This window comes from Ostrinia nubilalis, chromosome 17 (assembly GCF_963855985.1).
Source record: "Ostrinia nubilalis chromosome 17, ilOstNubi1.1, whole genome shotgun sequence".
Lineage (NCBI taxonomy): Eukaryota > Metazoa > Arthropoda > Insecta > Lepidoptera > Crambidae > Ostrinia > Ostrinia nubilalis.
The window spans coordinates 3,772,929-3,797,069 of NC_087104.1; the positions used below are offsets into that span (position 1 = coordinate 3,772,929).

At 38.8% G+C, this 24,141-nt stretch overlaps 1 protein-coding gene across 1 annotated transcript in view; it reads left to right on the forward strand.

Annotated features, from left to right (window-relative positions):
* Positions 1 to 22,413, forward strand: part of LOC135079848 (transient receptor potential cation channel trpm) — a 307,547-nt gene extending 285,134 nt beyond the window's left edge. Inside the window, exons 17-29 of the mRNA XM_063974461.1 lie at positions 172 to 329; positions 1,361 to 1,551; positions 2,080 to 2,225; positions 5,483 to 5,704; positions 6,986 to 7,219; positions 7,596 to 7,718; positions 7,793 to 7,984; positions 9,797 to 9,883; positions 12,253 to 12,451; positions 12,876 to 13,017; positions 15,277 to 15,419; positions 21,256 to 21,429; positions 22,279 to 22,413. Coding sequence (XP_063830531.1) covers positions 172 to 329; positions 1,361 to 1,551; positions 2,080 to 2,225; positions 5,483 to 5,704; positions 6,986 to 7,219; positions 7,596 to 7,718; positions 7,793 to 7,984; positions 9,797 to 9,883; positions 12,253 to 12,451; positions 12,876 to 13,017; positions 15,277 to 15,419; positions 21,256 to 21,429; positions 22,279 to 22,388 — 2,121 coding nt within the window. The 3' untranslated portion in view covers positions 22,389 to 22,413. The remainder of the gene's footprint in view (positions 1 to 171; positions 330 to 1,360; positions 1,552 to 2,079; positions 2,226 to 5,482; positions 5,705 to 6,985; positions 7,220 to 7,595; positions 7,719 to 7,792; positions 7,985 to 9,796; positions 9,884 to 12,252; positions 12,452 to 12,875; positions 13,018 to 15,276; positions 15,420 to 21,255; positions 21,430 to 22,278) is intronic.
* The last annotated feature ends 1,728 nt before the right edge of the window (positions 22,414 to 24,141 follow it).

The window sequence follows — 24,141 nt, forward strand, 5'->3', positions numbered from 1 at the left end:
TGAAATTGATTTGAATTAACAGTGAATTAAGTTTGTGCCAAAGCTATCCCCTACACCCCGTTAACATGTTTCAATATTTCATTTATTATCATGATTAGTAATATTACTTTTATGTTCAATGGTAATATTACTAACATCATACTTATAATAATGTATGTTTTTTCATTTCAGATTGCCTATATATTGTTCCTATTGATGTTTACGTATACAGTATTAGTCAAGATGGACCCAACGCCGTCTTGGCCGGAGATATATTCTATTTGTTATATATTAACTTTCTTATGTGAGAAGATAAGGGAAATCATTACGTCCGAACCTGTTGCTATTAGGTGAGTAAACAAAGAAAAACAAAACTATGCACCTATCATTCCAACCACTTAACTGTATAGCCAGGATCTACAGTTTTGCTTCCATTGAAGGTAGAGCCATCCCGAGGTTAGCTACTGTCTTGAAATCCACAAAGAAATTTTAATCAGAAGAATATAGAAGGAGTTCGAAAGACATAAAATATAATATCCACTACTCGTTGCAATGCCACCTTGAGGTAATCATTTTTTCTCTCAAATCGAAGTTGAACCTTTCGTATACATAAGCACCCACAAAAATATGGATCATAATTTTCGAACTCCTCCTATGTTCTTCTGATTAATTTCGTTGCGGGTCTAATGACTGTTAAATTTTCCTACGGAACAAACTTGGCCCTCATTTTTAATTGGCGATCAAGCTGTAGATCTTTGCTACCAGAAGCTTCAACGGTGGGAATGAGAGGAGGGAATAGTCCCGTTTTAAGTGTAGATGATGTTAAACCTCTGTGTTTTCTAGACGTAAGTTCAGTAACTCTTGTGGTTTTCTTCCTAGACATAAGTTCAGTAACTCTTGTGGTTTTCTTCCTAGACATAAGTTCAGTAACTCTTGTGGTTTTCTTTCTAGACATACGTTCAGTAACTCTTGTGGTTTTCTTTCTACACATAAGTTCAGACTCTTGTGGTTTTCTTTCTAGACATAAGTTCAGTAACTCTTGTCGTTTGCTTTCTAGACATAAGTTCAGCAACTCTTGTGGTTTTCTTTCTAGACATAAGTTCAGCAACTCTTGTGGTTTTCTTTCTAGACATAAGTTCAGTAACTCTTGTGGTTTTCTTTCTAGACATAAGTTCAGTAACTCTTGTGGTTTTCTTTCTAGACATAAGTTCAGTAACTCTTGTGGTTTTCTTCCTAGACATAAGTTCAGTAACTCTTGTGGTTTTCTTTCTAGACATAAGTTCAGTAATTCTTCTAGTTTTCTCTCTAGACGTAAGTTCAGTAACTCTTGTGGTTTTCTTTCTAGACATAAGTTCAGTAACTCCTTTGTTTTTGTTTCTAGACATAAGTTCAGTGTATGGGCCTGGAACATGTGGAACACGTACGACGCGGGCTTCATCATCTTCTTCCTGGTGGGGTTGAGCCTGCGCCTGCGAGCCAGCAGCATGGACGTCGGCCGCGTCATCTACTGCGTCGACATCATCTACTGGTACCTCAGGATACTCAACATACTGGGCGTTAATAAGTACTTAGGTCAGTTCTTTGTACACACTTTCTACCCTGTCTTACTTACCTACACCTTCTATGAAAATCTTATTTACTTTTTGAAAACTTGTCATGCTTTCTTTTTCACTTTTTTTTAGTGCTTCGAAGATTCTAATTAAATTTTTGCAATCTTGAATTTTGCTTTACATATTCTGGAATCTTCCGTGTTAACTTGCTGTCTATTTTAAATACAGTGCCAAATCATAAAATTCATTAATTCTTATAGGTCACTTAACTCAGTCAGTACCTGAGGTATGGGATAGAGAGGGGTGACATTGACACATTTTGACGTGACAGAGCATACAAATCTGAAGTCGCGCTGACGTTTGACATTACAAAAACACCTTCCCGTGCCGCTCCCATACTGCTACTGCTGCTAGGTTGCTTTTAATGAGATTTTTAGAAACATGAAATATTATTTTAAAAAATATCAGAAATTCTCCCCCCTACCAGTATTAAGTAGAATATCTTGTGCGCAAAGAACTTTTTCAAATGCTACCTTTTTCTCCGCCCCAGGTCCTCTAGTCACAATGATGGGTAAGATGGTGAAGAACATGATATACTTCGTGGTGCTATTGCTGGTGGTGCTGATGTCTTTCGGGGTGGCGAGACAGGCCATCCTCTACCCCGACAAAGAAGCCAGTTGGTATTTGATAAGAGAGGTGAGAAAATTTGTGATAAATCTGTTTATTCTTAGTACAAGTACTGACAAAAATGATTACTGCATCATGGCTTATCTGTCTGAATAGGAAATGTTGAATATTTTGATTGGTTTTCAACTTCATGATGAGGACACACTAATAAAGTTGATGATGATTGAAATTAGCTAAATGTCGATTTCTTCTTCAAACACTACGACCTAAGTCTTTTATGACAAATTGGCACTTCTAGGATCTGTTAATTTAAAGCCTGCATTAAGAAACGAACTCAACACTCGATATAATGTCATGCCTAGATTCGTTGAATACAATATTTAGACCGACTCAATCTATTCTGGAGATAAGATTCATAATACACAAATGAGTATAATTTCATAACACAGACTAAATTCAGAGAATTCGGTAAAATAACATTCGTTCAGCGAAAGGTGTCCTCATACTTATTATATTTACTTAAATATTTCAACCAAAGTAGTATACCTACCTACTCACTTGATGGGTTTATTTCGTGGTAAGAGCATAGTGTATTTATAGCGCAATTCGCCGTAAATTCTCTTAAACTTAACTAATAAGGTTTCATTCAATCCAAGAAAACATTTAAGACAGTATCTTCTGAGCATTTCTGAAGTTACAGAAATTAATAAACTTGGAATATAATACGATTCTCATTAAGATTACGATGAGTGGGCCGCGATTTGCTCATTAACATTCAAAATTATTGGGGTGTTAAATATAGATCGAATTTAAGCGCGAGGAGTAACATCAGTCAGAAATTGCTGACGGTTCCTTTAAAGTACAATGGGCAAAATGGTACCCGGCTCCAATAGATATGTGTCTAGTATCGTTTGAAAGGTCTTACCAAGATGAACAACTTTTACTATGACCACCAGCCTCAGATCTGGTTGTGTACGAAGATATACATACTTTTTTGCAGAATGGTACCCGGCTCCAATAGTTATGTTTGTAGTGTCATTTGAAAGGTCTTACCAAGACGAACAACATTTACTATGGCCACCAGCCTCAGATCTGGTTGCGTTCGAAGATAAAGATACTTTTTGTGTAACCTAAGTATCATACAGTATGAAGGGGGACGCGCTCGGGGCAGGGCACCGACGAGATGGTCGGACGCGGTGAGGAAGACGGTGGGCGGGAGTTTGCATCGTGTGGTCCACACAGCTTATGACCGCAGTCTGTGGAGGAACACTATCTATGGTCGCGATCCTTATCAGTGAGGGACCGAGGAAGAAGAAGAAGAAGTATCATACGTGTCCATCGTATGGTACTTAGGTTATGCGAGGCAGGAAGGGTTTACTGCTCCAGCTTCCTTCCTTAACTCTATAATTATTGATGGGGATAATTGTGAAATAAATATTTTTATTTAAAGAAGTACCTACTACCCCCTTATTAATAAAAAGTTACACCTAGGAAGAGCCTTGGATTAAAATGACATTTCCATACCAAATGACTATTTAAGCCAGAGTTCAACTAGAGTGTAACTGTTATTAATAAAGGGGTTAAAGTTTTATTACTTCTTAAGGGTTTTATTATGGGTTGCTAAAGCGAATAAGCCCACAAGACCCAATAAGTCCACCCACAAGATGGACCGACGACCTCATAATGGTAGCGGGAAGGCGCTGGATGCAGGCTGCCACCAACCGGCCATTGTGGAAATCATTGGGGGAGGCCTATGTTCAACTGGACGTCCTATGGCTAAAATGATCATGATGATGATGATGATGAAAGCGAATAAAGGGCTAATAGCTTGGGTAGTTCATCGTAGGTATAATCCTTTCCTTTTCAATGCTTCTTTTAGTTATATTAATAGAATGTAGTCATAATACATACTCGTATACATGGATGATTGTGTTATACTTTCATTATAATACTTAGTGGAATTACTGCTTTCAAAACGTGAATTAGAACTGGCCCCATAGCAGACATTTTCCTACATCTAAAGGCCTTTTAAAATATATATTGGTTATGGCTATTGGAGCGGGTACCACTTTCCATACATTTGTGCCCATCATCCTTTGTGTCTCAAATACAATAACAGTGTCCCATAACATGTTATATTTCATTTTGTTGTCTCAATAATCAGTCCATTACTATGGGCAAATTGCATATCATCAAATACATTTTATTTAGGGCAAAGCGTTATTGTTAGGTATATAAAAACAAAAAAAGATTTGCTATTTCATTGTTCTCTTTGTGTTTGAAAGAGGATATGGCGCAAAGAAATATAAGTCATGAATTTACAACGCTAAAGGTTCTTTTCGCCGATCACATGTTGTTCTAGAAATCAAACAACACTTATTTACTTTGAAAACTAATTCCCAACTAACAAAATGTAGGTCATTCTCCATATCTCCATGTACTAACATTTGCAGGTGTTCTTCCAACCGTATTTCATGCTGTACGGAGAGGTGTTCGCGGAACAGATGGCCCCTCCATGCGGCCTGCCCGGGCTGGAAGAGTGCCGCGTGGGCCACTGGGTCCCACCGGTGGTCATGAGCGTGTACCTGCTCATTGCCAACATCTTACTAGTTAATCTACTCATAGCGGTGTTCAATAACATTTTCATTGAAGTCAACGGAGTGTCGCATCAGGTTTGCTGATGTTATAGTACTCGTGCAATCGATTTTGTTTGCTTGTTTCGTTGTTGTAGCCCTGTTGCGAGATTTGATTACGGTATTTGGTGAATGGAGACAAACGGGTAAAATGGGAATGACTTAACCCAAAAAAAAAAACTATTTCTAATTAGTTTGTTGATCACTTCATAGTAGGTAGATGCTATAGTAGATAGCATTGTAGATTTTTAGTTTTTTAGTTCTATTTATATTTTAGGTAATATATCTAGTCTAAAAATCCCAGCCATCCACCTTTCTTCCTTTCCCTTTAATATTATTTTTTATTTAAAACCTACTGATAAACACGTAATATTAGAAAATTGCGTGATTTTCAGTATTTTATATGGTTTGTGAATAAGTTTCAGCACCCGTATGTTAATACCTTTAGTTACTGAGAAGAGGACAGTTAAGACAAATTACAAGCTCTTTCCGCTTCATTATCATTATTGACTCAAAGCCACATGAGTAAGAAGGCTTTAACCCTTTAACAATTAAAACAGGTTCAAATTCGTTGTTTTGGTCTTTATGCCAAGGGAATAAGTTTAAAAAAAGATCTTAACTGCCAAGGGTTAACATACGGGTAGCGTCCTTTTAGTTATACCCCCTTTTACCTTTACTTTTTCCTCCCCCTAGGTGTTCTTCCAGCCCTACTTCATGTTGTACGGAGAAGTATTCGCTCCGGACATCGACCCCGACTGCGGGCTGGAGGTCAACGACCACAAATGCGTCACCGGCCGCTGGATCACCCCAATCGCGATGACAATATACCTCCTCGTCGCCAATATACTGCTCATAAACCTGCTAATTGCCGTGTTCAATAACATATTTAACGAAGTCAATGAAGTCTCGCATCAGGTTTTTGCTTTTTTCTTTTCTTTTTTCTTTTCTTTTTTTGTTTTTGGATCGTCGGAATCGGACTAGTTCTAGCTGGTGTCATAGCTTGATATTCCTTTTAAAACATCAAACTATGTTCTTCTGCCCCCCTAGACAAAACGCACTTTTTGATCGAATCGAAAATCGAATCCGTCAAAACTCCATACAAAAAAGGGGCTTTTCGACCACTTTTCGACTGGTTTGCGATTATAATTTGCACTTTGTCTAGACCCACTGATGATTTTTCTTTGCGATTCCAGTGACAGTTTAATTTTCTCCCGTCAACTATTTTTTATTTATTTGTCGAATCACCTTGATGATGTCATGTTACTTGTGGTTCTTGTATAACCAGCCTTCACTATTGGCAGTTCGGCTGTAGATCCTGGCTACACAGGAGTTGCAGCGATGGCAACAAGAGGTGGGAATAGTCCCGTTGTTCCTTTAGAACAAACTTTTGTACAAACTTACGCTATCAGCAAAAAGATCTTTATAATTTATTTAAAAAAATGTGTCTTTCCTTCATAATTAGAGATCTTGTCCGATTCTGATAAGACCATTGCATGACTGTCAGTTTCGTTGTAAAATAGTGAGTCAACTTTTAATTCATTTCATTTGGTGTCTCTAATTATCTTGTATTTTCTTTTTGTCTAATTACAAAGTTTGACTCGCTATTTTCTTGGTGACTCAAGGTAAAATATTATTTTTAATTGCAAGCTATGCTAGTTGGATGTTGTAAGTAAAATTTTCTTTCTATTATTTTCTCTTTTGTTTAGGTTTGTTTACCTTTTTAGTTTGCAAACTTTATTATTGAAAATTGAAGTAAAGTTATAGCAATTAATTTCCCTTAGTAAAGGCAGCTATTACATAAATATATTTCCACTTCCGTATTAAGGTCTAAGGACGTAGGGTACCTACTGAGAGTGCCCAGTAGGTGCGCTATAAATCTGCCATGTTATGAATTCTTCAAGGATTTCTCACGAGATACCATATTTTGGTAACGAATTCATACGAACTTATGGTCTATCAATGGATATTTTTAAAAGAACATTTATTTTTGAACATTTGCATGAGTAGGTAATGGACAGGGTTCTAATACCCTCGAGTGTGATAAGGGCGTAGATTTTTAGATTAAATGAGTATGATTGTCCTCATTCAATGTGTCTATGCGATTACCATCATGGTATGGACTCAGTCCTAACTCTATAACAATAACGTCGTGTATCACCAATACAAGTATCATCATCAGCACCCACCACTCCACAGGTGTGGATGTTCCAACGCTTCACTGTGGTGATGGAGTACGAACAAAAACCAGTGCTTCCACCACCGATCATCATCTTCTGCCACATCTACGCCACCTGCAAGTGGGTGACGAGGAACGTGTCGCACAAACGCTTCCAATATGATAATGGACTGAAGCTGTTCTTGGAGAAGGAGGATATGGAACGGCTGTATGACTTCGAGGAGGAGTGCGTTGAGGGGTATTTTAGGGAACAAGTAAGTTTTACTAGTATTTTGCTAGTCGAATTTAGTTCTTGAAGCTTAGCTTTTATTCGAAGTAACTACGTTTAATACAGTTGTTCTTTTTCGTCCGCTCATTGCTGAAGATCGTTTTTTTAACCATTTGTCTATCGTTAAATTAATGTATTAAGTTTACCTTTATTTGCCGCAATATTAAAGTTTATAAAAAAGGACTTATAAACTTTTATAACATTCGTAGGCCACCATGTTAATGAACTTTATTTGGTGGCACTAACGTGATAGGCTGAAATTCAAAATCAACCTTTCTGATGTTTAAGAATTCGATGAAACCTAATGACGCCTTAAGTAATTCCCGACTTTCATAAATGCTGATGAATGTTTGTTTTTTCAGGAAGTTAAATTATCTAATTCAATAGAAGAGAGAGTAAGAAACACTACAGACAGGGTAGAACATATCACGACCAAAATGGAGGACTTAAATCAAAAAGCTAATTGCCAAATACAGTCTATGCAGGTAAGATAACTAAATCATCAAGCTATTTAAAGGTCTAAACTTTCACGCAAACTTACTTCAACCTTATTTTTCAGAGTGTAGAGTTCAGATTGCGTAAGCTAGAAGACGTAGCGGAACAGACCATGAACCACCTAGCAGTAATCCATCGGTTCATGGCGACCCACCCTTCGCTGGTGAACCGAGGGTCAACAGACACGTTAGGCCCGCCGCCCCCTACTTTCCAGGCTGGGGGGTCGCGGCTGAGAACTGCCAGCGATCGGTCTGAGGTAAGAGTTATGATTCTTGTGGATTCTTTCTTGACTTGTTAAGATTTTGATCCAAGTAACTTGCCCCAAACTAAGCAGAGCTCGTACTGTTGTGAAAGATAACTGATAAATACCTACTACCTTAATCAAAATAAGCCATTCACTGTTAACGATCACTAAAAGAAATTTACATTTTTGTGCGAGCGAATTAATGATGAAAAATATGTTAGAAGCCGATAAATGATAATGATATTTGCAAGCAGTTTTTAATGGTTTAACATGCAAATACGAGTATATCTTAACCATCTGCCTCAAACGAAACTGTCATCTAACCACATAACTAAGTAGATGCCATGGAATCCTTTGGCTGGGCTGGATTAAAGCGTAGGGTCGTTTATCCCAGCTCCATCCCATCCAAATTCCGATCATTAAATTATAATCGTCGCTCCAAATTAATAGCTGCAGAGTAAATCAGCAAAGTTCTAAATCGGTTGAATCATCGGCGATTCATCAATCATAGACTGGCAAGATGCTCGCTAAGTTCGCAATAATCCCTCACGGGTCGTCTTGATATTAATCTCAATTAGTTTCCAAACTGCCTGATATACGGCAGAGGAAGTCTAAAATTATCTGCTGCCATGTAATTAGGTGAAACAATTAACTGAAAATTAATTTAAATTGTGTAGTTTAACCATCTTTTGAAAGACGAAACAAGAAAAGAAAAAAGAGATAAGAAAAATTTAATTTCAAAGAATTCTTTATTTTTAATCTAATAAAATTATTATGATTATTACCTATCTTTGACCTATCTTATTAGCTCTTATATTTTATTTTTGAACTTAATATTGATGTTAAGTGTCCTAGTTTAAGTTTCCATACATCGATATTTTCAAGAATGCATCCGAGTCTACTAATGCAACGTTTTGTGTTACCATTTCAGCATGTTTATCGATGTCAATGTATTTTGTTGTCGCCGAGTATCGATTTACATTCTCATTCCATGTTTTGTGTTGGAACAAAACGCCAGAACTTTTATTTTAGTTCATTCAACTTTTGAGAAAGTCTTTGGAGGCTTAAAAGTTTTTATTAGTTCTTGCTACTTTAATTTATTGTACAATTATCTAGTAACAAAGTTCTTAGTTTTTTTATGATAGAAACTTTGTATTTTAATTACCTACCTAGTTTTAATGATTGAATTATTTAGATCTGGCCTTTTGTTCGTGCTTATGTGTAAATTGGTGATTTGGCATTGTTGGAGGCGGGAAATCGAATTTTGTAGATTTTGTGTTAGTGTTGTAACTCGCAACTTTTACTCAGCCCCAATTTTATGAAGAATGTAGTTGGTGGTACTAATAATGTTATAACTATTCGTTTGTCGATAAAATATAGACATTAAATGTTCAATTCTTTCAGTGTGTAGAATTTAACAAATATTTAAACTTATTTTCATGAAAAACCATGCTATTACAGTTTACTTACAAGTTACAAATAGCACACTTTCTGGAGACCTCTCGTTACGTTTTGGATACCTCTTGTCACTTTTTCGATACCTCTCGTAACTTTTTGATACTTATTAACTTTTTGATACTTATTGTCACCTTTGCGATACCTCTCGCCACTTTTGCGATACCTCTCGCCACTTTTGCGATACCTCTCGCCACTTTTGTGATACCTCTTGTCATTTTTGCAATACAAGAGGTATCACAGTTGCGATATCTCTCGTCACTTTTGCAATACCTCTCGCCACTTTTGATACCTCTTGCCACTTTTTCGATACCTCGCCCCACCAACGCCAAACCACCCCGCTGTGTGTGACGTGAGTGGTCGCGGCAGGTGCTGTCAGACAGCGACACCGGCGCCGCGCGTTTCGCCGTGCGCCCCGTGCAAGAGGAGGACGAGCAAGCCTCGCAGCCCTCCGACGTAAGCACTCATTACCTCTGCGTTTCACTGCCCGGACTCTATACCTATTAGGTCTTTTCTTAGATGCTTGTGGCTGTACTGAGACCCGTGTAGGAAACTATAGATACCTGTTATTAGAACTTTTATTAGAATCTGATGCTTTGAACTGAAACCCGTTGTACGGGACTATAGATGCCTGTGAATAGGACTTATTAGATGCTTTGGACTATGCTGAGGCCTGTTTATGAAACGAAGCTCGAAACTTAACTCAATGTCTACCATAGATTGAAATTGGTTGTTTTTAAAATTTAACTTTATTACAATTAAGTCTATGGACGAGTTTGAATCGAATTCTCAGTGTCGTTTTACAACATGGATCTGAAAGTGCTTAATTAGCTGCTTTCTATTATTTACATGCTTTTATAATCTAGATTAAGCATATCCAATCTATGAAGTAAAAAAATATAAACATATGACTGTGTAATTGTAGAACATTTTAGCGCAATTCGGATCAATCCAGCAAATTAAAGTACCTAAATACTGAAAGTCAATATTAATTATTTTTGGAATAACCAGGTGTTTTGTAAAGTACCTCCAGTACTTCTCTGTTGCTAACTAAACATCAAATAACCAAAATGCTGTTTGTTTGCTGAAATTCATGCTATGAAAACATTTCACACAAGGGATGAATTTCAATAACACTTTCGTTGTTCTGTTATTGTACGCAAACATCATATTTTATTTACTTACTAAATTTCAGTTTACATTAAACTGTTTGGTTTCGTTTGCTAAACGCAAACATGAAAGCAAATGATTGCTTTTATTCTGCAATTTAATGCAGAGTGCAGACTCTGGTAAGAGCAGGTAATAATTTTACTTGTATTACATTTTTTTTTTCATAAGATAACATGAAGTAAGTAAAAATGTATTTTGATGTTCAAAGTCAAATTCTATACTACTCGTAGACAAGATATTCTGTTGTGTTCAAGAAAACACTTATTACAAAAAATACCATTTCTCCTTCTGATTTGACCAGTTAATCGATATTGATATGATCGATATCTACTTGTACAACACTAATGCAATGACTAACTTAGTTATAATGGTAATAGCAACCTACATAATTTACGTAGATTTGAAACCGCGTTTTATCTTTTGTTAATGCATGGAAATATGGAGCATTGCCCCGCATAACAATGAATTATAAAAGTTTCCACCTGAATGTAGGTTACAACTACAATAACAGTTTCATTACATGCTTTAGTTAGCTTCACCTGTCTGTCGATTCAAAAGTTATATTTGATCCAGTTTTTGGATAAAATTGAACTATTTGAGATAAAGCAAAAATTGCATAGAAATACAGAATTTCTTAGCCAAAAACACTGGCTGTTTTCATGTTTCAGACAACCATGGCTGGCTGGCTGGAAACTTATCTTTATCAAACGTCAAAAATCCATAAAACTCCGTACAAAAATACCGGTTATAGTTACGATTAAATTAAGGTGGTCCAACTCAGCCTAACGTCTCTAGTAAAGCATCTTAGCATGTAGAAGATTATAACAAGCCTCTTTCATTATTGCTTTTGCTATTTTTCATTCTTACCAAATGGGCAGTGAAACGCGTAGTTTAAAAAGTAGCCATTTTACAATATAAATAAGACAATAACTTATCTAAACAACGCTGTTGCGGTTGACAAGACAAAAGTTGTTTAACGCCAATTAGCTAAAGTAAAGACTAAATATTTAAGCGCTCTGTGTCGTCCGAGGCAGCACTTAACTACTAAACTTAACTAAATGTTGTTGATTTGTTCGTAAAATCAAAAGGCAGACCTTTCCACTTTATCTGCGGTAGCATTAACTCCTTATTTGTGATGATTTTGCAAGCAGCAGAAGGAAAAAGTACCTACTGATTTATTTTGTTATTACAAGTGTTTTGATTGTTTTATTTTTATTGCTTCAAATATTTCAATTTCTTTGTTACACGGTTTTTTTTAATCACTGAGACCATAATAACCCTATTTTAACAGTTTTTATGAATTAACAAGACATGTCAGCTTGCAGACCAATATTTGAACCAAGTCTTTTCATATTTGCAATTTTATGTGGAAAGGTCTACTTCACTGTACTCGTAAGTAGAACATTTTCACTTGTTTTATTCTTGTTTGACACCATTCTTAACTTGTGTTTACATTTTTTCAATATTTTCTTTTGTTTTTGTGTATTAATTAATCAATTTTATAGTTGCATTACTTTGCCTGCTGTTTTTTAAATGTTTTAACACATTCTCACATAATTTCGAGCATGATTTTAACACCGAGCGTATTTCAAAACATACGAGCATCAACTCTCCACATAATTTTTTTATCAGCTAAGTATTTAATCTTTGGTTAGGACGAGCTGCCTCACTCAGCTCCAGAAGTGGCAGTGGAGAAGGAGCCAGAAGCGGACTCCATTTCCACGTCATCAGGCGGCAGCGTGGCAGGGCCTGACGTCACAGTCATACCGATTGTGCGCCCTCCTCCCCCTGTCACTCCGGCTAGACAGAGGTCGTCCGATAGCAACAGGACAGAGCCGAGCGATGAGAAGAAAGGTAACAACCCATGTGAATATACACCTGGTCTATTATATTTCCTATGTCTTGTACAGTATGTAAAAAAAACCTGTCTCATCAGTGTGATTATGGTGCCGAAAATAAAAACGAATTACTTTTTCGTACTAAAGTAATTCAATACACGAGGACGTTGCTCCCATAGTACAAGATGGTGGTGTTATTTCGGATCGGAGAAAGTTTTTTTACTTGCTGCAGAGCTTAGAAAAAATACTTCACAATACAGTGTCTATTGATTCTTACACGAATTTATGTCGCAGAATTTTTATTCAAACCTTTGGAAAATTCGCTGACCTCTACTTATTTATTGTTTGCATTTTAAAAGATTACTTAGCTTTTCTGTGCTCTATTTATTTTCAACTGCAATTTTAGTTTATCTGTGCTTCGACTTCCCTTTTGTTCTTAGATATAAAGAGGTTACTTTCGTCAGTGCCCTCGACGACGGATGACGCTTTCCTACCGGAAGTGCGCGAAATGCCCGCCGACCTTCAAAGCCTGCGTCCGCGCACCACTTCCGCTGGCACGCGCCGGACGGCCAATACTAGAAGGTACGTGATGTAATACTTCATTATACATTAAATATACGAAACAATTGAAAGTTAGGCTGAGATTTTATTGACTTTACTCATCATAATTATTTTAGGTTCTTAATTTGATTTCAGGTATTTTAATTTCTGTATTTTAGTGTCAAGAGATGATGATTACAAATACAGTACAGTACAGTCTCTAGGACTGTTAAGTTTATTTCTCAAATTGATGATAAAAATACTTTCAAATTAGTCTGAAAAAAACTTAATAAGAAGTTTTTTTTAATTGTTGAATAAGATATTGATATGATTGTAAAAATAATGTAGAATTACAGAAATGGATATAAACTACACACAAGCTCAAGCTAGGATTCACTGGAGTAAGCATAGTGCCATACTGACCATCATGCCACGATCGAAGCATGTGTGCTGTGCCATTTTATGTTCGATTGACCCATCCTCATGAAGTCCCAGGCTAGACTATTCTGTAGGTTACAGCGTTTCTGTCAGAACTGACAATGCAATGTGACTTAAACTCAGGCGCAGTCAAATTGTTAAACTCTTATTGATGTTAAGTCTACATGATAGGTAAAATAACAGAGGCATGTAACTTTCAGTAGTATTTTAATTATATTTATAAAGAGAGAATAAACTACATAGAGTCATACTAGTTATTAAAGCCAGATCAGTTATAGATTTTGAATGTTAAATTAACATGTTTCATTAATTAAATTGTTAAATGTAGAGGCCTGATACTGACAGAGCGCTGTTTATTTGTAAAATATAGAACTGTAATCCAAAATTCTAATAAATCCCCCCGATTCAGAGTCATCCATTTTGTTTCCTCACACGATCGGCAACAGATAAAACCAAAATTTTCACCGTCATGATTGTTTTTATAATTTTATTTTTTGTTACTTTCTTGCATCTGTTAGGAGACGGTTGTGGAAACAGTAAGTCAATTAGACTCATATGGCGATTGGCTTCGCTTCTGCATAGCTGTAGTTAGAAGTAGCTTAGTGTGTAACACTCGTAGCACACACGTCACTTGTAAATATATGACGTCATAACAACGCACTGATTCTTCTCACAGAGCAAATCTATTAATTTTTGTGATCCTTATTTTCTAATCGACACAACATTACACACACTTTTCTGCCAATTTTTATCACGACTGGTAAAATGTTAACATCTCTATGTCTAGCTTATACGGACTGGCGTTTTTACTAAATACTTAAATACCTGTGATGATTTTTGCAATTCTCACATAATAATTTAAAAGGTAAGTTTATACAGCACAGTTTGAGCATCACAACGCCTTTCTTCATTTCCTAACTCTACAATTGAAATACAATATTAATAAACTTATTGATTCGGGCCTATTGTTTGGTCATACAAAAGAAAATACGTACCTGAACAAGTATTACTCGATTCAAACTATTTCAAATATTAATTTCAAACCTCGATTCCCTTAGAACCTTATTGTACTATTGTTGTATAATGGTAAGTAATATAGTATTGATTTATTAAAATTTTCATGAGATTAATATGTAAATATTCACACTTATTTTATATCTCGTAATAATTTTATTACATACAGGTATGTCTAATTACTCGTATATTTATATAAATTATTTATTTATTTATCTAAAATATCTACAACACGGCTACGGCAAACTTTAAAGTACAATGCAGCTTCAACTTTATTACACAGTGTTATACTTACACAAAAAAAAACAATGTCAATGTTGTTATCTTTTCAACTGGATAAAATTTTTTATAACGTCACGGTTATAATACAAACTTTAAAACACGTAACCGAAACACTATACAATTTATCTAAGCCACATGAAATGTTTTAGGTTCGATAGTCGACAATAGTGTGTATGAAAAATGTGTCTTTATAAATAAAATAAAATACAAGTAAACAAAGTATTAATTTACTTAAACTAGAAGAGCTGGCCCGTATTATGAAACCAGTTTAACGCATAATTATACACTCAAGAACAGATTCAAGCCCGTGATTGGTTTCTCAAATTAAAATCACCGGCAAAGACGTGATAGCGAGTGCAATATTCAACTGTCTCTAATTTATGGCTTCCTGCCACACAGTTTTAAAAAATTGAATCGCTTTCATAATAAAAGTTGCTCTATGCTATGCAATGTCATTAGCCATCTCAGACTTATCGTCGACAGCCGATCCTAAAATCATTCATGTGCCTCGAAGACGTAGCTCCATATTCTCCAGCTTCTGTCATTGACACAATCCTACACCTGCAGGAGGTCGGAAGGCGGGAACGACTGCGGGATGGGTGGCCACCACTCTGCCCAACACCTGGCTCCGAGGAGGCAGCACAGCCAGACCCATTCAGAGCCTGATAACTCCGCGGTCGACGCTGGGTCGGTCCACAACTCAACAACCGGTGAGTGTTCTCTCGTTGACTTTTAGAATTTCAACGTACAACCTATTCGAATTTACTGCGAACCTGGCAGCCGTGACGTCACATCGACGTTCTGGTGCGGACGGGGGGGTGAGTGCGTGGGAGAGTAGCATTCCAGCGAGGTGCGCAGTTAGCTCGATCGGGTTGTTGTATGTTCTTATTATATTTGTCAATGGGTAGTTGCAAAAAACTAATTTAATATCAGAGGAAAAGAAGAGGAAAGACTAGTTAAAATATATTTGTAGTAGGTACTCAATTTGGAGAACAACGTAATATGAGATGTGATTTTTCCTTTGTCTGACCTTTGTTAAGAAAAAACTACTTAAAAACCTTAAGAGAACCTTTTACCACAGACTTATTTGGATTCTGATAAGTTGGAAGCTTTAATGCTGTAAAGAAGTAGGATTTGGCTCAATACCCAGGGTAAATTTATGAAGATTAGATAATATATTTTCGTAAATAACCCCAAATCCCACCTAGCCCGACGAAAAGTCACCTTCAAAGGCTTAGGAAATGCTTTTCTTTTGGAGAGGTGAGTCAAATATATATTTTTTTAATTCTACATTAGTTTTCTAAGTTTGTAAACCCAATTTTTATTTTATTTATTATGTCACCGTGTAGGATCATACAATATTTTTCCCTCTGAAATGTATACATACCTATAATGGGCTTAATTTTAAGCCCATTCTGCGAATACATATTATCCGAGTTTTTCTTTAATAAGACTGAAATTAAAAATGCCACGTAAAATATGCGAACCTTGCAGCAATTTTCCACTAGACTTCGCTTGCACTAGCAGGATTAGCTAAATTACAACGCTCTTATGTCTGGATAAAGAGGGATTTGTATTAATCAGAGTGGCTGATGAGTCACTGCTTTATGAGGTGCTCAAAACTGTAAAGGATTTATGAGATAAACACATTTGCATGATCATCTCATTTTACTAAATAATAGTATGTGTATTGTGTAGGTTATGCCTTTAAATAAATAATAAATATAGGTAGATGATGATTGTGATTAGGAGATTAATTCCCACCTGACAAATCGTAGAAAAAAAAATCTTTCTAGTTGATTGTGTCCATAGTGCTTATCTGTAAGTAAGAAACTTTCGCCCCAACTTCATCGCTATAAAAATGCGAATATACCCAGAGTTATTTTTAAATTTGAGTTCATCAAGCTCTACATTAATTTTTAGCTTTAATGAGGTGAAAACTCAGAATTACATGTGTGAAGGGACGTACTACTCTCTCATTTTAATTTTAATTCGTATGCATAGTTGTACAGTAGTTTGTCGCCCCTTTGCTATGGAAATTCGGAATGTAAAGTGACGTGTGGGAGTTATGCAGTTGAGTCTTGGACGATGTAACTAGCATCCTAATGGCCATGCATCTTAGCAAAAACTACTTGGTAGTGCTGCATATGACGTTGGTTAGACGAACTCGTCGACCGAATTTGCACAGTAAAGCTACTGTATTAATTGCTTAATGTTCTGTACCTCGTCGCCAGCATAGCAGCTGGATGCAAAATAACGACACTATGCTTTAAATGAGATTACGGTACACTTACACACAAAGTTAGAAGGTTCACAAGAGAGTATGTGACAACCTCGTAAATTGATCTTCCATGTTATGTTGGGGGACATTTATGTCCCAGTAACTGAATAACTAAACCAACTTCTAAGTCTTCTACTTTAATATTCAGTCACAAAGCACCTTTTTCTTTTAGCTTAAACTTTTTAAAACTTTATCTTAGAAGAAGTTATCAGAGTGCAAAATCTTGCTTCTTTTATGATTTGATATTTAAAAAGCCTTTTCATGAGAATGAACGATGCTGGCTTTCTTTGCATATTGGTACCTACCTACATCAGACTATGGAACAAAAAATATAGTTTGATTTGCTACCAAATTGGCGCCTTTTTATTCTAGCAACTGGTGTAATCAGCTGGCACCTTATTAAAATATTGCTTTTTTTCCATTAGCACGGAGAAAAACAGTATTTTGCTATCCGGACTCCATTTGGAATTTAAAACATTATATTCTAGTAGAAAAGGATTCAGCATGCTCTATCAGCAACAAGTTACGCTGAAATTAAAACCAACAATTTTCCTGTCGTTCTGAGAAATAAAGACGTGTACTAAAATATTTGTTTTTAATTAGAAACAATGCATAACTTTGAAAGACATCGTCTAGTAAACTTAGAACACACGTGGTGTTTATGGAATGGGTTTGCTTTACCCAACTTTGTTGCGACCGAACGATGCATTATGCAAGAAGCATCTTAGACGCGGGCGTGGAGCAAAATATTAATATTTACTCAAGACTTATTTCTCGATTTGAATTTTTTACATGATATTAAAATGTGAAAAGCACGGTTGGATATTTTCAGTCTAAGGTCGGAAAATTGAGCAAGAAATGATTGATTTCTTTTCAAATTCAGGAATATACAATTCAGTTAAAGCTTCGGTGATCTGTGAAACAAGTATTGAAATGAGCGGGAAATGAGAAACATAGGCTCAAGCGTTTAAACTTTGGTTGAAATAAACTTGCTCAGTTGACGTCACATAACAGTGTGTCATTTTAAACTGTCATATGACGTCACGAGATTCCAAATATCTTTAGATTAGAATGCCACAGCCAAAGAAATGTAAGAAATGAAAAATTGCATATTTCCTACCGTTCCTACAACGCCTGCCCGTTTTCCAGGGCGGCAATCAGGCTGGGAAGCGACGGGCGGCGCGGCAGGCATCCCGGCGGGCCGCACTCGCGTCGGCAACACGCCGCGCTCGCTGCTGCTAGCTATGCACGAATACACCAGCATCACAGACGAGCTGGAGACCGTGTATGGACTGTTCTCGCCGCCGCACACGCCTAGGTAAGTTCCACATAGATACCTTTCAGCCAAGCTGGTAGATGACAGCGGCAGGGATCTCGTCGGCAACACACCGCGCTCGCTGCTGCTAGCCATGCACGAGTATACCAGCATCACGGATAAACTGGAGACTGTGTATAGACTGTTCTCGCCGCCACACACACCTAGGTAAGTTCCACATAGGTACCTTTTAGTCAGGTTGGTAGATGACAGCAGCGGGAATTCCGGATGGCGGCACATGAGTCGGCAATACACTGCGCTCGCTGCTGCTAGCAATGCACGACTATACCAGCATCACGGATGAAGTGGAGACTGTGCATGGGCTGTTTTCGCTACCAGACATGCCTAGATGAGTGCAAAGTGTAATCCTTGCAAAGACTGATGTTGTATTCTACCAGACAAACTGTTCTTGCAGAGCAGAATAGGGCCACTACCATTCTTCCCGTGGACGTCGTAAAAAGGGACCTTGGAACAAACGCGAACATCAGGATTCGTTTTAAAGATCCGGGTGATTCTGGCAGAATATAATAGGACCACTCCCACTCTTCTGCAAAGAACTCAATGCTGTAAAGAAGAATAAGGGCCCAATGTGCCAAAATCAGACCATTTGACCAGCGCGTGGGGAGTGTAGACCAAATCCTCCATTTCCTTATATCATTAGGCTATCGAAGCAGCCTACTGCGGGACGTCGATTATACTTAAAGTAACCAAACTTTCAAAACATTGCCTTTTATATTGTACTAGCTGACCCGGCGAACTTTGTTCCGCCTTAATGGCAATAAATAAGCAGACTTTTTTTTTTTAATTTCGAACGGGATAAAAAGTATCCTAGCCTAACTAGTTATGTCCTTCTCCTGGCTCTAAACTACCTCCCTGACAATTTTCAGCTAAATCGGTTCAGCCGTTCTTGAGTTATAAGTGGAGTAACTAACACGACTTTCTTTTATATATATAGATTAGTCGATTCTCTATGATTATTATCGATACATGCGTGTAACGATGCACCCCTAGTTAATGACTTTTCCTGAAAAAACCCAATACTCCAATATAATGCCACTTCAATACCCAATTACTGTCAACAGATGTACAATAAACATACATTATAGATGTTCACAATGGCCCGGAGACAATTACCTCCGTAATCATTCCCTGGGTACAGACAACGGCACTGTGATATCTTATGTAGCAGGAATAGATGCTATTTTGCTACAAAAATGTGTAGCGGATGTGCTGTCGACTGTACCTACAGGTCGAACATAAAATGGGAGTGTGCAGGAGGTACGTCCTATTTTCAAGCTACATGTTTTTAAACAGTATTGTTACAAATTAAAATACGCACTTTCTTGTATCTGGTTTTAAGGTAGTATATCTTGCCACTACTTTGTAAAGCTGCAACGCTGTAAGTATGCAGGGAATTTTTGATATTTATTCACCCGTTTTTCTTATAGCTAGGTATATGTACTACAATGATGATATCTGGTATACCTAAATGTTCTTACTCATTCTATAGACCATATACAAAAGTCAAAATATACAAAAGACTCGAACGGATTCTAACCCACAAAATTAAATACCAGCCGGCATACATGGAGTGGACCTACTGTATTTACATGTGTAGGTACGGGTCTTCCACGTTAACTCATATTGGCTGATTCAATCTACTAGACCAGCTACCCGCTGGGCAAGCTGAAATTATTAGGTACCTACAATAAAAGTAATCAATGAATATCAGTAAGGTAATACCTAACCATATTAGTTCCTAAGTAATAAAGTCAGTGGTATAAAATAAAAACACGTTTTTACCTCTTCCCTGCATAGTGAATTATATTAACTAAGCAGATATCCTATCCTATAGACATCATAATCCGAAGAGAGGTGTCTCTGGATTTTCCAATAAGTAAGTATTATCACAGAATAAGTAAGTATTATCTTTTACCAGATGTAGTAGGTTTTGTAAATGCTCGTACTTTTACAGTCACAAAATACCTACGTGCACATTGACAGAAAGAGGGAGGACTGTCTATTTTGAAACTACGACCGATTTATGTCTTAAGGTAGCCTTTCTAACTAAGCGTCACAGACGCAGCGTCTTTATCTTTGGTCTTGTGCCACCAACGCAGCGTCACTAACTTGCTTCGAAAGGCTACCTTTAAGACCAAAGCCTTTTACCTTTAAATGTATTTAGTATGTACCTACAGACGACGGTATGTCAAACTACGAGTGTGAACGCGCGCGTATATACCTAATTATTTTAATATTCAAATATTAAGCTGAATTAGGTACTCCACCACTCTTACTTTGTCGCTCGTCCCGTTTGTGGGTGCGGGCCTTAAAGTTCGCAATTTAACGGGCCAATGTGATTCAGCAATCGAGAACGGGTATTAAATCCCATACAAATGAGCTCGAATTATGGATAAATCCCGCGTAGATTGGGAGAAATGGGGGAATATCAGTTTTGATTGCCATATTAAGCTGTCATTGCAACTTAATAGTGAATAAACAAAATTGGTTTTATGAGGGTTCACTAAATCGATTTTAATAATAAGCGTCGCTGTCTACTGAAGAGTTAGTAACGACTCCGTGGTCTAGTCAACTCTAGTGGATAGCTCGATTTCCATAATTATGGATCACACACACACACGTAATATAATTATGTTTATTTAATCCCTGATTATAAAAAAGATAAAATATTATTCCGTAAGTAAGGTACATAAAGAGACAATTTAATAAACTTTTGGTATAAAACAGCATTGTAAGACGATTATGGATGCTAGCATCGGCTTCCATGCCTCGGAAAAACGTCGAAAACAATTGGTCTGATTAAGTGATGTCAGAATTCTGTATTAGTGTAAGACTAAATAAATAGGTAATTAGGTACACTTATTCATTGCTTCCAACTGTATCTTCACTTTCACTGGTTATAGATAACTAACGTAAATATTGTTCCCAGGACTCCCATCACGTCTCGCCTGCTGTCCCCCGCTCGCGCCACGTCCCCCTCAGTCCGTCGACGTCACGCCAGCGAGATGTCGAACCCTGAGTTCGCACTCTTCATGGAGAAGGAGCATCTTAGAGGCGCCGAGGAAGACGACTACATCATCATGCAAAACCTCATCCAGAGGCGGTGAGGATCTTACTCTTACGAGGTGGCGGGGTCTGTGTGATTGCTAGACTTGTGGTCTGATATTTGCTTCACATTCTTTCTCCAGTTGCAGTAGGCTTAGGATGCGCGCCACGATAATGTTTTATCGAGGCATTTTATCGATTTTGCACGATAAGCCCATACATTTGTCGTCTAAACGATAAAATTTTATCACTGCGCGCTTCCTAGCTCAGCTGGAAAAGATACTATGGGAAAAACCCCATTTATGTATACTTATTCGCTTCATGGTTAAACTGTTCTATATAAATGGAATAACCATTGCTGAAAAACGTATAGGATTAGTGAAATAGATAAGTTGTTAAAGCATTACAATTCCTATTTTATTTGTGAGTCATAATGAAAAATTTAATATGACGTTGAGATTTATGCTTCAGAAACAATTTTCTTCTTTAACTTCCATACTCCCTTCCGCTATACGATATTAATGAAGATGAACTTTGATCCTATTTTAAAATAGTTTGCTACGAAAGTACCTAGTTTAAATGAAAATTAAAAACTGCTAGGTTGTAAATTTTTAGACTAACTCTCGTTGAGCTTACACAAGCTAAAGATTCTTTTGAAGTTGTGTGATATTAGGATTGATGGTAGAGCACATTACATGTTAGAAATTTTCTTTAAAATAACTAAGTTTACTGTGACACACCACAAATCGTCCAATTTATTAAATACATATTGTCTATAAAATGTCGCACATACTTTATGTACAAAATAGCTACTGTATATGTCGCCTCGCTTCTTGTGGCCGTCCCCCTAAGAGCCGAGACTAAGCTGCGCCGTCAGTAGCGTAGACATGGCGTGTGTGTTGAGCAGATACGAGGAGGAGTGCGGGGAGGCCGAGGGGGAGGGCGGGGGCATCAGCATCAGCGTGTGCGTCAACAGCGAGGAGCCGCACCTGCCGCCGCAGACCACCACGCTGCTGACCGTCAGCGACCGCCGCCTGCCGCACCAGAGGTCAGTCAACTTGTTCAGAATTTACTGCAATTTATATGTAGTGGGGGAGGGTAGGGGGAGGGCGGGGCATCAGCATCAGCGTGTGCGTCAACAGCGAGGAGCCGCACCTGCCGCCGCAGACCACCACGCTGCTGACCGTCAGCGACCGCCGCCTGCCGCACCAGAGGTCAGTCAACTTGTTCAGAATTTACTGCAATTTATATGTAGTGGGGGAGGGTAGGGGGAGGGCGGGGCATCAGCATCAGCGTGTGCGTCAACAGCGAGGAGCCGCACCTGCCGCCGCAGACCACCACGCTGCTGACCGTCAGCGACCGCCGCCTGCCGCACCAGAGGTCAGTCAACTTGTTCAGAATTTACTGCAATTTATATGTAGTGGGGGAGGGTAGGGGGAGGGCGGGGCATCAGCATCAGCGTGTGCGTCAACAGCGAGGAGCCGCACCTGCCGCCGCAGACCACCACGCTGCTGACCGTCAGCGACCGCCGCCTGCCGCACCAGAGGTCAGTCAACTTGTTCAGAATTTACTGCAATTTATATGTAGTGGGGGAGGGTAGGGGGAGGGCGGGGCATCAGCATCAGCGTGTGCGTCAACAGCGAGGAGCCGCACCTGCCGCCGCAGACCACCACGCTGCTGACCGTCAGCGACCGCCGCCTGCCGCACCAGAGGTCAGTCAACTTGTTCAGAATTTACTGCAATTTATATGTAGTGGGGGAGGGTAGGGGGAGGGCGGGGCATCAGCATCAGCGTGTGCGTCAACAGCGAGGAGCCGCACCTGCCGCCGCAGACCACCACGCTGCTGACCGTCAGCGACCGCCGCCTGCCGCACCAGAGGTCAGTCAACTTGTTCAGAATTTACTGCAATTTATATGTAGTGGGGGAGGGTAGGGGGAGGGCGGGGCATCAGCATCAGCGTGTGCGTCAACAGCGAGGAGCCGCACCTGCCGCCGCAGACCACCACGCTGCTGACCGTCAGCGACCGCCGCCTGCCGCACCAGAGGTCAGTCAACTTGTTCAGAATTTACTGCAATTTATATGTAGTGGGGGAGGGTAGGGGGAGGGCGGGGCATCAGCATCAGCGTGTGCGTCAACAGCGAGGAGCCGCACCTGCCGCCGCAGACCACCACGCTGCTGACCGTCAGCGACCGCCGCCTGCCGCACCAGAGGTCAGTCAACTTGTTCAGAATTTACTGCAATTTATATGTAGTGGGGGAGGGTAGGGGGAGGGCGGGGCATCAGCATCAGCGTGTGCGTCAACAGCGAGGAGCCGCACCTGCCGCCGCAGACCACCACGCTGCTGACCGTCAGCGACCGCCGCCTGCCGCACCAGAGGTCAGTCAAGTTGACAACTTACTGCAATGTATTAGTGAGGGGGGGGGGGGAGGGGGAGGGCGGGGGCATCATCATCAGCGTGTGCGTCAACAGCGAGGAGCCGCACCTGCCGCCGCAGACCACCACGCTGCTAACCGTCAGCGACCGTCGCCTGCCCTACCAGAGGTCAGTCAAGTTCTAAGACTAAAGTAAGACTCCGAAAACGCTGCATGTATTAAAATTTGAAAGTCTCGCCTTTCAGACAGAACAGTCAATTGTTATAGTAATTAATGAATTTATTTTTACATTTCCATAGAACTTACATACCGTAAACCCATCTGTTACCTACCAGTTTCCAATCAGTTCTCTAGGTTACAAAAAGATATACTTTGCAAGGATTTGCCACCGTTCAGGA